We start from the raw sequence: 20,318 nt of genomic DNA, 5'->3' as shown, positions 1-20,318 counted from the left end.
TTTTGTTTGCTTATTGATATTAAAATATACTTTATTGCTCATTTATTATAAGTTAACCATGCACTTGTTAACAGTTAACTATGCTTTTTGCAGCTAAAGGGATCTAAAGCGAGAGCAATGCCTTATTACTTGTTAATTAATGGTTATTACAAGGACCTTAATATAAAGCGTTACCCAAATATCAATGTTTTTACTCAACTACATTTACAGCTTTAGTTACTTTTTACTTTTATGACACAAAATCACGCAAAAATGACAAAAAAATACACAAAATGACAAAAAAAAAGACACAAAATCACCACTAAAAGGTGTAAACTGACCAAAAAATTACATAAAATGAATTTTATGTAATATTTAAAGGCAAATATCATACTTTTAACTCCACTACATTTACAGCTTTACTTACTTTTCATGTCGAGATTCAACATAAAAACGTGATACGCTTAAACTGATTACACATGTTTATAAATGAATCCACATAAAAGTAAATTTAGTGGTTAAAATGTGCCAAAATTAAAATGCTTCTTACATAAATGTATCAGTTTATTTTGTCATAAATGCATCATATTTATAATATATAAAACAATCTGCATAACGAGTACTTTTATTTTTGATACTTTCAGTACATTTTCTGATACATTTGTAATTTTACTTCAGTAGTTTTGAATGCAGAACTTTTACTTGTAGTGGAGTAATTACACAGTGTGGTATTAGTACTTTTACTGCAGTAAAGTAATCTGATTACTTCTTCCACCACTGCTTTGAACCACCAAGTGTCCCGTCTATCAGTCCGAAAGATATTGCATTAATGATATCACGGTGCAAATAAATCCATTAACTTTTTCAGTTGAGAGAAAAAGAAAAACGTGAATGTTCGGAGCTGCAGGTCCTGCAGGCGTTCCTCCAAACCTGCAGGAATTTAAATGTGACAGAGATTTAGTACCCCAAGTGGCTTATTTGCATTGAAAGGGGCTGGACTTTTGCATATTGGCTCATTGTGATATTTGCCAACAATGCTCTACAGTACAGTTAAGGCTGAAATATGACACAAAATTACCAAAAAGTGACAAAAATCACCAAAAAAAGGCATAAACTAACCAATATATTAAGTAAAATGACCAAATAGACACAAAATCACCAAAAAAAGAAATAAACTGACCAAAATAGACGAAAAGACGAAAGAAATAAAACATGTATGTGTGGTTTAAAAGCAAGTTTAACTGAGCCTTTTAGGGTTTGTTTTTGTCTTGTTTTTTGTTTTGTTTTTGTCTTGTTTTGGTCTTATTTGTGCAGGTCTGATGGTTGCAAAAGCTGCACAATTCTTTCACGTATTCACCTGTTAGTGTCTGTTCAGCCTCCTGTCATGTTTCAGATCTCTCTGAGTTGTTACCAAAGAAACATTTACTCTCTGAACGTCTCACATGGTTTCATTTTAACAACTTTTTCAAGCTCATTAATCATCTGATGAGCTCTCAGAGTAGTCCAGACCGTCTTGGCTGTAGAGTTTTAGTGCAGGACTCGTATCTGCAGACACTGAGCTGTTTACTGGCCTGCAGACTCGGGGGATCGGCCGTGGTGTGTTCTGGTGTTTCACACCGTGCAGGAGACCCTGACTGCATGCTCGGCCCTGCCCAGATATGATGTCATATGTTTGGCGAGCTGCAGAGGTCTGGCGGGGCTGGGGTCTGTCCTCATACTGTCACTTTGCTGTACGTTAACTCTCCTCGCTGCAGCGCTGCCACCTCGCTCCGCACAGTACACACAAAGTACCTTTACGTCCAGCCAAACATGTGACTGCCTGCAATGATATCATCTGTAAAACATCATAGATGGAGAGTATGATCGCTTTATTTGTACCTGCAAACACAAATCTAACAAGTTTAACCCTCTGAGCACCAGGAAAAGTCTGTTTTATTGTGACACATCCAAAAAAAAGACCAAAAAAGATATATTATGACCTCAAAATGACCAAAAAAACACAATTACCAAAGAATGACACAAAATCGCCAAAAAAAGAGATGTAAACTGATAAAAAAAAGACATAAAAATGCCCAAAATTAACCTTAATGGTGTTAAATTACCCAAAAATTATGTAAAATGGTCAAAAATTGACACAAAATGTTCTTTTAAAATAGCCAAAACACACCGTTTATTTTAGAAGGAAACTGTAAAAACAGCCGCTATCGTCAGAGTTTGAACTTTCCGACTTTCCTTGAACAGATCATCAGTTACAAAAGTTTCTGTTTGAAAAAAAGTGACCAAAACTTGTATTAAATGTTGATATTTGTGTCAGAATCTCTTTATTGTCCATGTGTCATTTAAAATAAAGCGTTTGCACTAACCAGATCCTGTTAAAAACATTAAATTCTGCTCCTCAGAGACACTGAGAAGACATGATTGATTCTGCTGAGACCAACGGTCTGTTTACACAGAGCAGAGAGGAGAGGACAGGAGAGGCTGTTTACACAGAGCAGAGAGGAGAGGACATGAGAGGCTGTTTACACAGAGCAGAGAGGAGAGGACAGGAGAGGCTGGAAAAATGACAATACTTTAATATGGACAATATGTGGAAAAACCTGTTTTGGTCTTTTTTTCATATTTCTGTGTCGTTTTTTTCTTTCCGGTAATTTTATGTCTTTTTTGTCCTATCATTCTAACTGTGTTGTTCTGCACAAAGACATGTTGGAGTTGTTATGATTGTGCTGATTCCATAGAGCTGCAGGACTTATAGATTTATAGAGATTTTATATGTTGCAGTGAAACAAAAGGACACAGAGAGGAAAATGTAGAAACAGTGAAAAACGCCCTGAATGATGCTGGGCGACCTGCTCTCCTCCCTCTGTGTGTCTGTGTGTGTGTGTGTGTGTGTGTGTGTGTGTGTGTGTGTGTGTGTGTGTGTGTCTGTGTGTGTCTATGTGTGTTTGGCAGGCTCCAGCTGTGAAGCATTAGGGACCTGTCCCCTTTCTGCAGTATCTGTGTTAGAGTGCATGAGTTGGGTTTTCCCCTCGTAAAAACAACGTGGCCCTCCATAAACAGGGCAGGGGGAGTTTATCCTCCTGCTGTTTGGGTTTGTTCTCTCTCTGTTTGTGCTGCAACACACCTCAGCGTTTCTGTGGCCGAGCTGCAGCTTTCTTTGTGACTTCATGAGTCAAAACTGTCACAGATTTAGACTTTTAGAGGAGAGGAGGGTCGGCCTGGAGCTGTGCAGAAAGGTGGAGTACAATGCAGAGAGAGGAGGGAGGAAACCACGGGAAAGCATCTTAAAACCATTTTTCTTGTTTAAACACCAAGACATTGATCATAAGTCTGAGGGGTCCTGCCTAATTAGGTCCATATAAAATTATTTAAATTCAATCAGACGGCCAGAAACAATCACTCTGACAGGACCTTTATGCTCTTCTCTGTTATAATTCATGTTCATATTGTCATTTACTGTTATCATACACAGTGAAAGGATGCCCTGTATGTTGGTGTCACACACCGAGGCCTGTGTGAAAGAGACCGTCTGGTTTACCTTCATTTGACCTTTGACTGCAGATCTTTTAGTCACTTATTCTTCTTCTGCTGTGGGTTAATGGCACCAATTGAAGAATTACTTCAACTGGCTGTTTATCCAGACTGGTCTCCTCTCAAAAACCACCCCATGGGTTGTTTGTACAAGCAGGTTAATACAACCTATGTTTACGTTTGACACTCAACCTCCCCCGCCGATATTGTGAAAGACCAAAGTTTCAGTAGGGTGGTAGGTGGATGAGTCAAACAAACCCAGGGCTTTCACCAGGAGACGTAAAAAAAAAGATGTAAATGACATAAAATGACCACAAGAGACACAAAATCACCTAAAAAGACACAATATTACAAAACGAACCCCCACATCACCAAAAAAAAGATGTAAACGGGTCAAAAATGACACAATATGACCAATAAGGACACAAAATTACCAAAAAAGTCATAAAATTACTTTAAAAAAGGCTAGAAATTACTGAGAAAATCACAATACGACCAAAAAAATAAGTAGAATGGCTACAAAATGACAAAAAAAAACTAAAATGACCAAAAAATGTGACAAAATTGCCCCAAAAGGTGTAAAATTACCTTCAAAAATTATGTAAAATGGTCAAAAAGTGACACAAAATGACCAAGAAAATGAATAAAAGACCATAAAAAGCCCTTAACTGTCTCCCTCCTCTACTGTTGATGTCCATGTGAAACCAAAGTGCAGCATGTGATTCAAACATCTCTTAACTTCCTGCATCACATTTTGTACTGAACTACACTTCCAGTAGTCACGTCGTCCTCCTAACTACTTCACTTCCACCATTTACATCATTTATTTCCTCTTTGTTCTGTCTTTTAGAGCCGAACCAGGAACTGTTTGTACCTAACCTTAGAAAAGTGCTGATGGAGCACAAATTCAACCAAACTGCAGCTTTTTTTTTGCAGCAGTGAACCTTGTTATGTATAGTGGTTTTGGGTGTTTGGTGCGGCCAGATGACTTGTTCTGTCCTTTTGGTTGGAGATCCTGTTGGTTTATCTTGATGCAACTCCTGTTTTATTTTTGCATTATAGTGAATGGAAAGGAGCATTGAACTGTTTTTTTTTCTTCTGCTGATCATCTGGAAATTTGGTTAAAGGAACATATCTACTGCTTTTCAGGGGTCACAATACAAATAGGTTTGCAACACTTGGCATAATCTTTACCAAAAAGTATTTTTTTTCTGTCCCATCAAATGCTTTTCTTTTCTTTTCTTAATGGTTAAAACACTGACCACGAGTAAAATGTACAATCTGTGCCCGAGGTGTAGCGGAGAAGCAGTGTCATTAAAATGCAAAGACGTAAGTAAAGTACCTTAAATATAATATTTAATAAGGACTCAGAGGAACAGGGAACCCCACCCAACATCACCGGTCCACCCGTCCACCGTGTCCCTGACAGGCGGCGCGTTGGGACGGAGGGGAGTCGGTGACGTAGCGTTTATTGAAGCATTATGTCAGTGACGTTCAAAGCCGGCTGCTTTCTCCCAAGACACCAACTACATGAAGTAAGCACTTAGTCCTGCACAAAGGAGAGCATTGTGTGTGTGTTTAGGAGTCATTTCCCATCTCTTCTCATATGGAACGTGTTCCATCATAATGAGATATGAATCTTTGCAGAAGAGGTCCTTATGGTGCACTGTAATCACTTTGTGTGTAGAGCAGGAAGATGGAGTCAGTGTGAGAACTACTGTAGACTCGCATAAAAAGCAGCTCAGACATGGTTTCAGTAATAATAATAAAGTATGTTCTGGCCCCATAAGTGACTGTTTTCCTTCTGACACCAGCCAGTTTTATTTCTGACAGCTGACTTCATGTTTCAGAAGTCAAAGCTGCTACATTTCCTTTTAAAGCTGCATGATTAGCACATTTCCAGATAGTGCACTTTTCTTTTTCTAATGAGTCACCGTGATGCTGATTCATTCTGTAAACATTTTCTCTTGGATATAACTGATGTTGGCTGGACAGGACCAGGCCCAGAGTTTTGCACGTTTTATTTATACAAATTATGTAAACTTTCACACCCATGTGGAGCACTTTCCAGAGCATACCTCAGTTTTTTAAGCTGATTTTCTTCCTCTTTAGGCAGCTATTTGTATTTTTAACACATTATAGCAAAGTTATATGATGTCGTTTTTGGCAAAAACCATTTTTCGTTAGAAGAGTCATCATAACTCCAACATTTCAGTCAAGCTTTATGAAGCTTGTAACAATAAAAACTGACCAAATGGAAAGAAACAGCAACTTATGCATTGGGGAAAGTGTTGTTTGGCAGAACATAATAAAAATAACACAATGGCCAAAAAAAAAAGATGTAAAAAAAATATAGAATTTTTACACAATATATCAAAGTTACATGATGTCATTTTTGGCAAAAAACCATTTGAGCTCTTTGTTGGGGGATTCACTGCCACCTAGATGTCAGAACTCCAACATTTCAATCACACAAACCTTTATGAAGCTTGTAACAATAAAAAAAAAAATCTTTCAGAATGTAAAGAAACAGCAATTTATACATTGGGGAAATTGATGTTTGGCAGGTGTAAAGGATGAAAAAACTCCAAAAAAGAAAAGGTGATGTCCAGTAAAGTCAAAACAATTGCAACTAAATTTCTTTCTGTTGATGATATCCTAAATTTATATCTAAAAAATGACACCATAGTTTATGGTACGGATATCATTTTACATTTCTCTCAGTTTATATGCTGAGACAAAAGGTTTTTTACTTCAATACTGAATTACCTATGGGCCTTAGCTGCCATTCCTGTTGAGACGAAACCATCTCTTTGATAATATAATTATCAATAATAAGATATATTTATCAATAATAATAATAATAATAATGGCTTCCTGGTAACCTGCATTCTTCCCATAGTCCAGCGGGGGGTGACTCCAATGGTTACAAAAAGAGGTCAGATTGTTTAGAAGTCTTTGAGGAAATGAGCCTACTTCTGACTTGATTTCAGACTTCAGTAAACATCTTCCCAATGAGTTTATGGTCTTAATCGTTAGTTTCAAGTCTTCTTTAATACAGCATGATGTTCATTTAATAAATTATGGTCCATTTAGAGTCAAACAGAGCAGAAAGTAGTGTTGTCCAGTTTGTAGATTTCCATCTTTGAACTTTGACTCTTTCCTAAGGTGTTTTCACTTCATCAAGGTTGACTGTAACATTTTGGTCATCTAAACTTTCTTTGTTCTGTTTGTACTAAAAGAGGCTTTAAGGACTTCATGCTGTAATAACTTGCAATTTAGTCCTATCTGATAACTTTCTCATCCAAATAATATGGCCACTTCTGGCTCCAAAAAACAAGTTGGCGATGGCTGAACTTGAGTCCACATACTACAATATGTGATGGTGATTGATGATTCTTGGAGCTAATTCCACTTCTTTTATTCAGTCAACAGCCTTTCGTTTATGAGCCTCAACACCACGAAACGGATGACTGAATTTGGTCTGTTTTGCAATGAACTGATGATTGTTGCAATGATTTGTTTGGCAGCTGAACTCTCCACAGACTGACGCCTCTCTTCTTCTCTGTCTCCCTCTCCTCCAGCTAAACCAGAGCCGACGACTACCAGTCCACCGCTGACACCAGCCTTACTCCCTGAAAGAGCCGAACTCCAAACCGGAGCACACACAGCTTCACCAGACCTGCACACCTCCCCTCACACCACCGTGACCCCAACCGTTGTGTTAGACGACTATGATGGTCAAGATTTTGACCCAAACAGATTAGAGTCGATACCCATTAGAGGCAACATTCTGCACCCCATGCAGCTCCCTCCTTTACCCACCACCCGCTCACAGCCCGCCCACCTGGACACACCCCATGAGGGGACGGACGGAGGCCAGGCGGGGTCGGGGCGAAGTGAGAGCAGCGGCAGTGGCGAGGGAGGCAGCAGCGATGACGCCTCCAGCGGGGCAGGGGTGGGAGTAATGGTGACGCCAACTCCAGCGGGGATGGAACCAACATCGAGACCATCTCAGCTTCTGGAGTCCACTCCAGCTGTTCACGGAATCCACACCCCAGGACCAGGCCTACCAGCCGTGACCGTGACTGGAGACGGGCAGCAACCAGCAATTGTTTTCAAAGAGGATGCGACTGCTGGACCTTTATCAACGCTCGACTTCGACACATCGCTGGCCATTCCTGAAGACGGACAGTCTTCAGCCAAACCACCTTTCCATCTCATCATCGTCAATGTGCACGACAACAATCAGACAGGTGAGTTAATGATGAATATGATATTGGTTTGTGACGACTGATGGGACCAAGCCGGACCATGTCGTTTCTGATCGATCTTAGGACCCATCAGCTGTTTGTGCAGGGGGTCTGGTGTAGCTGTCAGATATCTGGACCAAGACTTCCTTTTCCGTGCACCAGCTATTGTTAAGACTGATAAGCAACATTTGAAGGGGTTCAGATGACTTTTCAGCTAATCTCTTAAAAGATACCGACATATAAATGCATATAAAGTTTAAAAAATGGCAAAAAAAAAGCTCTCTGTTCTCATCAGAACATAGCTTATGGGTTCAGAGATTGAATTTCAACCAATTCACTCTGCCACTTTTACATACTTCACATAGATTGTTTACTTGCAAACCAAAGCCTGCATCATTGTTCAATATTAGCTGGACTACAAATGGAAATCATAAAACGTCCGGTACAAAAATCCATTGCCAACAGACTATGCATTCAGAAATCTGTTAGTAAAGATAAAGGTCAACTGGACCTGGTCTGGTTCCAATTGGCGTCAGTTGGTATTAACGGATCTGATCATATAGTGTGTCATACGTAACGATACAGACATTCTCACAAAGATTTTGAAAACATGTTTGGTATGACTGGCGCCACAAACCGATGATGTCACCAGTTTCCAAGGGAGACTAAAAACAGCTTCAACTGAAGTTAGCTTCATTTTAAAAAGTTCCCTCTGTAGCTCCTCCAGTCCAACACGTCTCCCCAACCAGGCTCTCACCAGACTCATTCAGTCATTCCTTTTAACCTTTTTTGGCTTTTTTGGCACAAATGTTGCTGCGTATAAACAAGCTGCTGGCTGGCATCCACGTTTGCTCTGGAACACGTAACAGTTGGCATCTCAAGCTGCACCGATTAGTCAATTGACAGAAAAGTAATCACCAACTCTTATGATAATCAATTAAAGTAATTTTCCATGCAAAAATGGCAGAAAACTCCTTTTTTCAGCCTCTCAAATGCCATTCCGATAAAAAAGCAGCATGGCAAAAAATACCAGGATGTCCAACTGCATCAGATTGCATTTGCAGTCTGTAAGCCAGCATGCTTTTTTGGCTTTTCTGGCTATTCACAGCATATATGAGCAACTGGGTAGAGGTGCAATGTTACTGCAAAGTTTTTTTTGTCCTAGTTGTATGCATACTGCATGCAACAATGCTTACTTTGAAGGGCAGCGGCAGTACGTATGAAAAAGTATGTGATTTGTAACGCACATATGTTTGTTTTCGGATAAAGAGTGACAACAGTGACAGTTGGCGTTCTCGTCAACTCCAGTCTGGTGTCAAGGCTAATACATACTCCGCAACAACAGAGAAATTTGTTCTCTCTCCCAGGGATGCAAGAACACATTTCTCTGTCCTTGACACGTCATTTGGGCAGATCTTTGTTCTTGTGTGATTGGTTGTGTGCTGGGCCCTGTGACGACTTCCCAGGAGTTCTGCAGTGGAGTTTCCCATGAAGTATGAAATGTCCTGGCAAAAAAAAATTCCAGAAATAACTTTTTCTTGTTCTTGCCACCTCAGGAACAAGAACTAACTTCTCTGTTCTTGTGGAGCCTGTAAAGGGGATTAAGCCTTAACATTTCTGAATGTCAAACACTAAAACGTTTTTGCAATTTTGCCTTTACAAAGTGAACAATAATAGCTTTATTTACCGATAGGACAACAGCACATCACAAAGTCAGAATGTATTTTAAATTCGGACAGATCGTTACTAATCAAATATTTAAATATTCAAGTTAAAGCCATCGTTTGATTTGATTGATTTGATTGATTACAAATGGTGTTTGGAATACCGTTTCCATTCTGCAGAGATGAGAATTCAGATTTCCATAAGGTTATGGTCAGAATGAGCATGATGTGAGTAGGGAAACTCTTCTGGCAGATTAAACGTCAGTATGGATGCTGTGGGATTAACTGACAGAGCTCCAGAGTGCGATTACTGTCAGACGAACAGAGTATTTCACACCAGTCTTCTGTCTGACATCTCTGACCTCGACTCAACTGCAACTTCTATCCATATTTCCATATCTCCACTCATATTTACTGTAATGTATTTCCCCTCTGCACCTTTCGCAAGTCTTTTGTGCTTTGGGGCCGAACACTCCCATATGAAACTGTGTCGAGAACATTTATCTCTGAGTGTGACCTTTAGTTTGTCATGTCTGAGACTTTGAATCTGCTGCATCTGATTTAGTTTTGTTTGTTGTCTACGCAGGAAACAACTAAGTGTTTGTTACCTTTTGTGTCTGCATGCTTAGAGATTCACACACACACACACACACACACACACACACACACACACACACACACACACAGTATTCAGAGCCAGATGTGGAAAGTTATGAAGTCAGTCATCTCTGCTCGGCCAGTTTTATAGTTTAACGTATTGTAAACACATCACAGTGTCTCCGGTGGGAAAACCAGCCTCATGAATAGTCAAATACATCAAAGCAAATTACTTTTTCACTTGACATTTCTTTCTTTTTCTCACAGAGACACACTAATGAAGTGATTAACATCCTCTGTGTCCAACTCTCAGGTCTAAATATCTGACCAAAGAGCCGATAACAACCACAAATATTTGAGCTTAATTGTTTTTCCGTTGGGAGCTGCTTAAATTGCTGTAACTTCCCCAACTATTTCAGAGCTCTTTGTTACCCAACATTTGCCTGTGTTAGTTTTATTACTAACACGAATGGATCAGTGAACAGACTTCATGCCCAGGGGTCCGAGGGCTCAGGGGAGCGTCTGGTTACTGTGGCTGTAACTAACAAGTCTTATTGGAAAGACCTCAGTCAGAAGCTCTGTAGGGACGTCTGGATCATGTTTCTTTTGTTCCTAATCTTTTGATGGATTAGAAAGATACTTAAGAAACTTAAATAAATGCATGCAGATGTCGGGAGTGAAGTTCTTACAACTAGACGTCAATACTGGACATAGTTGCATTGGTAATGTAAACGTGATGCACCGGAGTTTAGTGACGTAACTTCAGATAACATCGTTGACTTCACTGATTGATTTCACTTTTGTTTCCAACCTGACACGAATCCCGGTCTCCTGGGTGAAAGTCCTAGGTTTGTTTGACATCCACCTCCCCTCCTACTATGAGCAACTTTTTGTGCTTTATACTTTGTTTGCTTGCTTCAACCTTTGCTTTTGGTTTTTGACGAGACTGTTCTAGCATGGACTGATAACGACCTGCTGGACCTACTAGACCTAGGCCCCTTCTCGCCCATATTAATGGAATGATAACAGCAAAAAACACCAATTGAATCCTGTGAAAACTTTCGAAACGTGAAATTTCAAAGATGTACAGTTAGATATTTGCCCAAAGTATGTCTCTACCAAACCTCAAGACTACAGAATGATCAGGGCAAATATTGTGGCAGTTTTCCTCACCTTTCTTCATATCTTTATGCACAAAGACTAAAATGATTGCATCCCCTTCATAATGCCAATAACATTCTCAACAAGAGCAGTTAAGAATGCAGACCCTCACCAAGGCCATGCCCTACTGTGTGTGCCAATGTTAATCCAAAATGCAAATCCAAAATGTTAATTGAATGGGTTCTTCCTTGTCCCATGCTTCACCCTTCCACCATTCCGTTCCATGGAAATCGGGGCAGTTTTTCTGTAATCCTGCAGACAGAAAGACAAACAAACTGAACTGAAAACATGCACACCTTGGTGGAGGTAATAAGAGAAAGAGAGTGGTAATAAAGCATGAGGGAGGCCTCATACCTGGGTTTGCCTAAATGAGAGGAGGGGGTTGGTGCAGAGGCCACACACTCACATTACAGCACTGTGTGTGTTTGTTACCCCCTCGGCCTCGCGGTGCCATCTTCCAGGACTTGTGTTTATTATTGAAATGTTGAAGGCGTATTCTGTTGCAGTGGTGATCCATCATACGTCTGTGTGAGGCCCACCAACTCACTGTTTCCACGTCCTGAGGAAATTAGGAAAATTGAAGCACTGAGTGTTTTAATGAAAACTCGTATCCAGTTCCGAGTCACACAGAGGCTTTTTTCACTTGCTGAGGCTAACGCGGGTTAACTAGTCAGATGTGTTCAGTTCAAAGAGGAGCTCATAATCTGGTCACAGCGTGTGCTCCTGTTCGTCCTCGAGATAACCAAATTCAGGTCTGTGTTTACGTCACGTTTTGCACATTTCTAACCTCAGTTCCCACGATATAGCTTCCATGTGTACCATAAAGTCTTAATAAAGGGACACAAGCGTGCATTGTTTGAGAGCAGCCGCTGGCACCGACTGACCTTCGTCAGAAGCTCACTGTTAACCGTCCAGATATGCACCTCGGCTTGTTTTAATAAACATCATAAATGAGCTCCTGTAAGAAAGAGGAGCTGTTTTTAGGTCTGAGTCTCCAAATCCAATCCTTTTTTTCATGCTGACCCTTATGCATCTGTTAAAAGAAGGCCCAGATGGCTTTAGCCTTTATTTAAATCCTCTTCTTCTAGTAAATAAAATGCATGTATGTATTTTATTACACTATCATTTGATAACCCCTTGCACATTTTATCAGCAGCTTTTAGCAGACTCATATAACTGGGACAGATGCATCACCTACTATATGTGCAGAAGCTCGTTATTGCACCATTAAATGGCCAGTTGCAGTTCTGCCAGGTTTCATTTTCAACTTTTGGCACTAAAACTATGTGGTTAAGTTTGGGAAAAATAACTAGTTACATGGCTAGTTGGTTTGTGTTCAACACTTGAAGTCTTTCACAGAATGTAAACCTGGGTCTCCTGGGTGTTAATCCTGTATTTAAGGAGCCATCCACCACCCAAACTATCTTTTTGCACAGACGATGTTGCTCCTTATATGACTTCACTTCCTCCTTCGCTCCTGTAATAACTAGTACGGCCACTAGAGGTCGGCACCTAACAATAAACATTAATGATAGCAGCCTGTTTGGATGCATTGATAACATGATCCTCATGTTCAGTTAATAAAAAGCAAAAGTGTTTAATGGGAGCGTAGAAAAACATGTAACAAAATTTAACCCAAGCCTAGTATTACGAGTCAGACATTTATGTTATATTACACAAAAACATTTTGTCAATCAACAAAATTTTCATCTATATTTCTTTCTGCATTTGCATTTGTGTTGACTTTTGCATCTTATTTGTCCGTTTCCTGTTTCTAGTTGACCAAATCCTGGACATCCTGAACAAGCCTGGGATCAGCGGCTCCCAACCCCTGTTCCCCCAGATCACTGATTTCTCACAGATGACTAGTGAAGCCATCCAGGGCAGCGGAGACATCAGCCCTCCGGAGGTTTCTCCCATTAACCTGCCTCCAAGCATTAGCTTTGTCAATGGAAAACATGAGGTAACGTCCATACAGTGGACTACTTAACTGATAATTCAACTTTTTGTGCTTTATACTTTCTTTGCCTGCTTCACCATTTGCTTTCGGTTTTTGACAAGACCGTTCTGAGAACAACCTGCTGGACCTACTAGACCTAGGCCCCTTCTCGCCCATATCTATGGGATGATAACAGCAGAAAACACAAATTGTATCCTGTGATAACATCAGAATCGCATGAAATTTCAAAGTTGTACAGTTAGATATTTGCCCAAAGTCTGTCTGTACCAAACGTCAGGACTTCAGAACAATCAGAGCAAGTATTGTGGCATTTTTCCTCACTTTTCTTAATATAGTGTTTGTGCACAAAGACTAAAATGATTACATCCTTGGCTATCAGTAACCTTCGAAATACCAATAACATTCTCAACTAGAAGAGCAGTAGAGAGTGGACTACTTAACTGATAATTCAGGTTTAAATTGGGTCTTATTTGTGTATTTTTTGTATGGTTTCTCTCAGTAATGATAACTTGTTGACTAAAATACTGCTTATTGTCAGTGTTTAACTCCAGATGAGCAGCTAAAATATCCAATAAAATCACTCCAGGAATGATTCCTTATTAAACATGTAGATGTAGAAGAATTCGAAGGTTGACAACCAGCGTTAATCTGCAATCTTTCCTACTTATGGCTTTAAATACAAAAGATTACAGAGGAAAAGAGGTTGGTGGGTGGGTGGAGAGATGCATTCTCCTGAGAAACTTTGCCATTTAAATACATTTTAAAAACTGCAGACACATGAGCCACCAAGTGCAAAACACAGCCAACAACAGTCTGAATTTAATTCTTAAGTAATGTTATTATCATCATGAGGATGGAGATATTGTTTCATGTTTAACGTGATAATGTGAAAATTATGTCTGAATGAGGAAACGATGTGCAGAGTACAGATAAATTGAGGAATATATGGTAGTTCTGCTTCTTTCTTGGGCTGGGACAAAAAAAATCCTCCCTGATTGTCTTGGGGTTTTTTTCACCCCTAGTCTTTTCCCACCCATGTTCCTTCAGGGGCTTTTTTTCCACTTGTTTTTCACAGATTAAATAAAAAGAAACATGAGAAATAGATCTGGGAGAACTTTTTTTCCAACTGTTTCACAGTTAAAAGAAAATAATTTAGAAAGATTATCCTGACAAACTTTCTTCATAAATTATGAACACAGGAGGGAAAAGAAAATTAATTATTTTTCACTTTAACAGCTAGATTAACTTCTGAAGTACATATCATTTTGTACATTGGGGAAAACTCAAGCAAGTCTTTCTATAACTCCTTTTTATTTGTTTATTCGTTTATATAGTTTGTATTTCGCCAAGGTTTTTATTCACAAATCTTACTTATTTAGTTTTAGCTTGGTTGTTAAAAAAAACATTATATTTTCCATTAATGAATTAAACACATTTTATTACCGGAGTTTTGTCCAAACCTATGAAGGTAAAAGTTACAAAAAAATCTACTTTTCTGATCCTTTCAGGTGACATTTGAGCCCCAGCTGCCAGAGGAAGCCAAGGGAGATCAGTTTGAGACGGCCACGCCTGTTCGGGTCAATGAGGTGCCGGAAGATAAAGAAGAAGAAGAGACGGAGGAGAGCGTGACTCCTTTTGACTACAGTGCCATAGAGATCCCCACAGAGGAGATTCCTACAGAGGAGACGCCTATAGAGGACATCAGTGATGCACACTCTCATCTCGGAGATATTTATCCAGATGTGGACTCGGGTGTTGATGCAGACATTTTCCCTGATGTCTTTGAGGGAGTCAAAACTGAAGAACCAGGTGATCAGACAGCGATAAGAACCACCACCACCACCACCACCACCATGAAACCATCTACGCTCCCTGTCTCATCTCTGGCGTCCACTACACCATCAGGCCCAGTCCCCCCCAGTGTCACTGAAGGGGTCTCCAGCTTCGAGGACGTGGAAGGCTCTGCAAGCCGTGGCACTGATGACGAGGTCGGAGCGACGCCCGAGGGCTCCGCAGACGACGCTTCGCCCACGCCGGCTTCAGGCAGCCAGTCCGGCATCATGACTGATGAGACCGAAATCGGTGGGACAGAGCTTCCTACTTCTAGCCCCGCCACCCAGTCTCAAGAAACCACCACACAGACCCAGACAGAAGATTTTGAAGGATCTGCCTCTGGGGAAGAAGAAGCTTCAGGACAAGACCCACCAGAGATGCCAAAGTTAACCAGTACACTACCACCAAGTCATTCTACCCTGCACACCCAAGTCCCAGAAGTGCCTGTGGTTTTACCGGCTGTTGACACGGTCACAGAGGCAGGTTCAGGTGCAGAGCAGCTGTCCGCAGACGGGGAGGTTTCTGGTGAGCAGGGTGGTCTGGTTGACCCTCTGAGAGAGGTCACTGTTACTGTTTTACCAGATGTGGCAGCTGTGACTGTTGGGGACCAAACCACACTCACCACAGACATTAAAGACCCAACCTCAGAACCTAGCACGCCAAAACACTCCTCACACCCCACCCCTGCAGACACAGATGATAAGAAACATCCTGCTCTTTCTCTTTCCACCATGCCAGCACCAACAACCCCTGAAGTCCACACGCCCTCCACCACCGAGTCCTACCGGGACCAGACCGAGCGGTCCACCACCAAGTCCACACAGATGGTTTCCACCACTTCGCCCTTGTACACTTTTGACGGCAACACCCACTCCGTCCCCCAGTGGGCTCTGATCCCTGACCCCGCTGCCACCCCTCTACCGGATGATGATTTTGTGGACTACGACAAGGAGGTGGCCCGTCTTTTGCCAGAGGCCCTCCCTCCGATACCGGAAGGAACCCAGCAGGCCACAGAGCAGCCAGAGAGCGGGACCTATCCTGTGGAGGCCAGCACCGTGGATATCAGAGGTACAAGAAGCAATGCAATGCCAATATGGAAAGCTGCAGCAGGACCTTTGAGCTACAGCTGATTGATTCGGCAGCAAAGTTCGGGCTTTAAATTTAAATGTTAAAAAACATTTATTACCACATAAACAAATGCAAAAGTACCGAAAATTGGTACCGTTGAGTACCGATACTGATTCCCAGGTACCGGGTATCAGTACCGTATCGGTTCAAATGTGAAAAGTACCCATCCATTTCTTAAGTTTCCTATAACAAAGTACAGAGCTAAACAGTTGTTACCGTTAGCTTAAATTATACCGTAGCATCGTGGACTAGCTAACACACTAATCTTTTAGTCCTGAATTGGGCTTTTTTTTTATATACTGTAACTTGTAACCCCAAAATAAGGAAGTTGGGTAACATTATATTCCTAGCCTTTGGAAGAAGCTAGTTAGCAGGCATGCTAACGTTAAAGACACTTCGTGTACAGATTATGTGTCATTTTAATGGACTTTTATTTGCATTGTGTCATTGTGTAGATCTCCTGCCTTGTTCTAGCAGCGAGTGTCTGAATGGAGGCTCCTGCTACAAAAAAGGAGCTCAAAATATCTGCGTTTGTGCACCTGGATTTAGTGGGCCGTTCTGTGAAACAGGTACACTCACACTAAATCACACACACAGAGCCATTTGCTCTTATTTCTAACTAACCACATTGACCCCACACTGACAGATGAATGATGTGGGATAATGTGAGCTTGTGCTGTGTGTCTGCAGATGTTGATGAGTGCCACAGTAACCCGTGTCTGAATGGAGCCACCTGTCTGGACGGAGTCAACTCCTACACCTGTCTCTGCCTGCCCAGCTACTCAGGAGAGCTCTGTGAACAAGGTCAGCAGCTCAGTGTACTGACAAAGTGCTACTGTGGAGCCGAAAATATACAAAATTCAGGCCATACTGCAGTCTGTGGCAGACAAAATGTGAAGGACAAACCTGTCTTTTTACATCTCAGGCCTTATTTTTAAGTTTTGGGCCATGAAAAGAAAAGAAAAGACAAAAGAAGAACTTTTATTGATCCCCAACAGCTAAATTACTTTATAGATGTAGAAAAAAATGTAATAATTGGTAGGTATATTCAAGTAATTGGTAGGTATACTCAAAGACAAAATACAAGGTAAATGGTGCATTTGTGTGGTGTCGGAATAATTGGAAAAAAAGAGTTCCTGACTGGGAAAATCTAATCAAATCTAAAACCTAAACGCTCCTCAAGTCAGGGCCAACAACTCGGAAATTTCTTGGCACACGTCTATATAAAACTATGGTAAAACTAAAAACTAAAACTAACTGACATTAACACTATTCTTTCACAGCATCAGATTAAGTGGCACAAACAGAACTTGCAGGTTGAAAATCTTACAAATGGATGCTACAAATTCCAACTTCATTCGTCATTTGAAATTGCACAAAGAAGAGTAAATCTATTCTAATATCTGTTTGCAAGGTAATTACTAACTTTGTTAGTTAATGCTAGTAACATACACGGCAATCTATGCAGAGCCCCACTATAAAAAGCATTGAAACTTTTTTGTAAACGTAAAAACTTAAAAAGCATTTTTTGTGAAATTGCTATCTTACCATTCTGTTGTTAAAATGGTTATTGTGTAGGTGATGGCTAACAGATTTTAATTTTGGAATAAGAAATCCAAAATGAGAAAACGAGCCGTTTCTGAACACTTTTTTTTTTTTTAGACCAGTTTTCTAATTATCAGTAAACAAGCTGGACGACCATCAAGTCAAGTTCGTAAGGACAGCAAAGAAATCAATGCAAAATCAAGAAATAGACAATAATCCAGTCTTCTCAATATTGAGGTTCCCAATTTCCATTCATGAGCACAAGATCAAGCAACAGGTCATTTTTTCGTTTACTGTTTTCTACTATAAAACAAACAGAAACACGGAAAACAGGTCATTTTTGTTTTTTTGGCTCGTTTTCCCATTTTGGTTTTCTTTACGTTAGCTACACGGACCTGAATATCGCATTATGACCAGTTTAGGTCTTGAAACTCAAAAGAGACTTGATGGTCTGAACTTGGGACTTGAATGCAAAGACTTGCAAAGACCTACTTGTGACTTTCAGAACAATGACTGTGTCTCACTTCTGCTGGGAAGTTTTAATCTTAATCCTTAAAGTTTTCCAAGATGTGTAAACCCAGCTCATCGTAAACTGTGATGATGGATGTTTACAGCAGCTTTACCTTTTCACCTTTGATTTCTCTTTTAAATCTGTTTTTCTAACCTGGAGGTATGTTTGAAACCTGTCTGATCGTCCAACGACATCAGACCTCTGCTGGCCAAAGCTGCAAAAATCAGACTCCAGTTACTAAACATATAAATGACCATGTGTGCTCAGTGACACGCTGTCATGCAGGTGGAGCGTATACGGCGTTTGTCTGGAGTCCTGACAGTCTTTACTGCTCAGCTGTCCTGCAGCTCTGGGCGTCGGCTCGCTGCAGATTAGTTCCAGCTTCTCGTCCAATATTTCTGCCATTACTCAGCAACTCATCGAGGTTCAGGCAAACACGCGGACTCTGGGGATTAATATTTTCCAGGAAAATGTAACCAGCTCTCACCGACTTTAAGATGTCTCTCCTCATATTCTTTGAAGAGAATTAAGATGTTATTAATTTTTTTAATAAGTTAAATTATAAGGTCACATTCTTTCTTTTAATAGTGGGGTTTGGTTGTTATTGCAAGTCTGAACTAAAGGCTGATTAAGCATCAGTTCTGTTACTTTTACAGATTTAATAGGCAGGATATTATTTATAAAGTAGTAAAAGAATGGACTCTTAAAGTTTTGTTGGAATTTCTCTCTTATTCAGCTTGTTGCTTCCAATTATTTCTTGAATTTTGTTCAGATTACTAAAGGGGTAATTAACAAAATAAGGCATCAATAAATATCCAAGCTTTATGCGTTTACATATTTGTGCATATTTTTTTAAGTATCTATTCAGAGGGTACTAAATATTTGAATGTTTACAGATCAATGAATTTTCTTTATCAGAAAACAGCTTGTGGAAGAAATACATAGATCCATAATGTTAAAAAACATGTTTTTTTGACAGTTTTTATAGTGTCAGTGACTGCTGACAACTAAAACTAACATATTTTGCACAAAATCACAGAGCAGAAGGCTTAAAACAAGATTTACCTCATCTGTTGCAGGCCATATTTTGGCTTCTGTTGTCGCTCAAAAATGGAGTTTGGGCTCATTTTTAAACTAAAACGTGTAGATTAGTTTCAAATCCAACATGTTCTGATCCACCAAAGTTAGACACGATATGAGACAAATAAATCTTGGTACGAGTTGTTCTTTTTTCCTTCCTTCTAGCTCATATCAGTACTGTTCTGTTAGGGGTTTATTATCTTCAACTAATCAGAAGGTCGATGGTTTGATCCCAGGTCATGGTAGCCGTGATGTCAAGATCCTGAATCCAGAATTGGTCCTGATGGCTGTTCCATTGGTGTATGAATGAATGTGAATGTTTGAGTGGTCGCTGTGACTAAAAAAGCGCTTCCAAAATGCAGTCCAACCCCCATTTATTAACCCTAACCATGACGTCTTTGCCCAAACACTAACTGAGACCAACTAAAACACAACTACTCGCCAATCACAGCCCCCCTCAAGTGGGACTAAACAGGATAAGAAGGAAGGATAATAATGTTTGTGAAGAGAGATGGTAACATAATGGATGGATAATTTTTCTAGTTACTCTTGTATAAGCAGCAATTTAATGTTATAGTTATCAGTTGGAGTTAAATTGATTAAATTTATATTCTGTTGGGTTTATTTGCTGGGTAACAATGCACCATATTTTAGTCCTTAAAATCTTAATCTGACAAATCAGAAAACAGATAAATGTAGAGAAGAAAAATGACAATTTTTACCCCTTAAAAGCAGAAAATAGTATCGAAGAGAAAAGTTTACTTATTTTCCACTGCTTCTTTGTAAAGCTGTTATCAGTTGCCATGTTCTCCTCGTGTCAGGGTGGGTTCTCACCGGGTACTCCGGCTTCCTCCCACCATCCAAAAACATGCACTTTTATTGGTGACTCTTTATTGGTGAGCGTGATTGTCTGTATCTATATGTCAGCCCTGTGATAGTCTGGCAATCTGTCCATGGTGGACCCCGCCACTCGCCCAATGTCAGCTGGGATCGGCTCCAGCCCCCCACGACCCGAGTGTGGATAAGCGGTTTAGGATAATGAATGAATGAATGTTGGCGAATCAACTCGAACCAGTTTG

At 40.2% G+C, this 20,318-nt stretch overlaps 1 protein-coding gene across 1 annotated transcript in view; it reads left to right on the top strand.

Annotated features, from left to right (window-relative positions):
- Positions 1 to 20,318, top strand: part of LOC131992195 (versican core protein-like) — a 44,494-nt gene that overhangs the window by 11,946 nt on the left and 12,230 nt on the right. The window contains exons 7-11 of the mRNA XM_059357681.1: positions 7,092 to 7,763; positions 12,961 to 13,145; positions 14,651 to 16,043; positions 16,559 to 16,672; positions 16,794 to 16,907. Coding sequence (XP_059213664.1) covers positions 7,092 to 7,763; positions 12,961 to 13,145; positions 14,651 to 16,043; positions 16,559 to 16,672; positions 16,794 to 16,907 — 2,478 coding nt within the window. The remainder of the gene's footprint in view (positions 1 to 7,091; positions 7,764 to 12,960; positions 13,146 to 14,650; positions 16,044 to 16,558; positions 16,673 to 16,793; positions 16,908 to 20,318) is intronic.

This window comes from Centropristis striata, chromosome 19 (assembly GCF_030273125.1).
Source record: "Centropristis striata isolate RG_2023a ecotype Rhode Island chromosome 19, C.striata_1.0, whole genome shotgun sequence".
NCBI lineage: Eukaryota > Metazoa > Chordata > Actinopteri > Perciformes > Serranidae > Centropristis > Centropristis striata.
The sequence above is the reverse complement of the archived record's forward strand: the minus strand, read 5'-3'. Positions and strand labels throughout refer to the sequence as shown.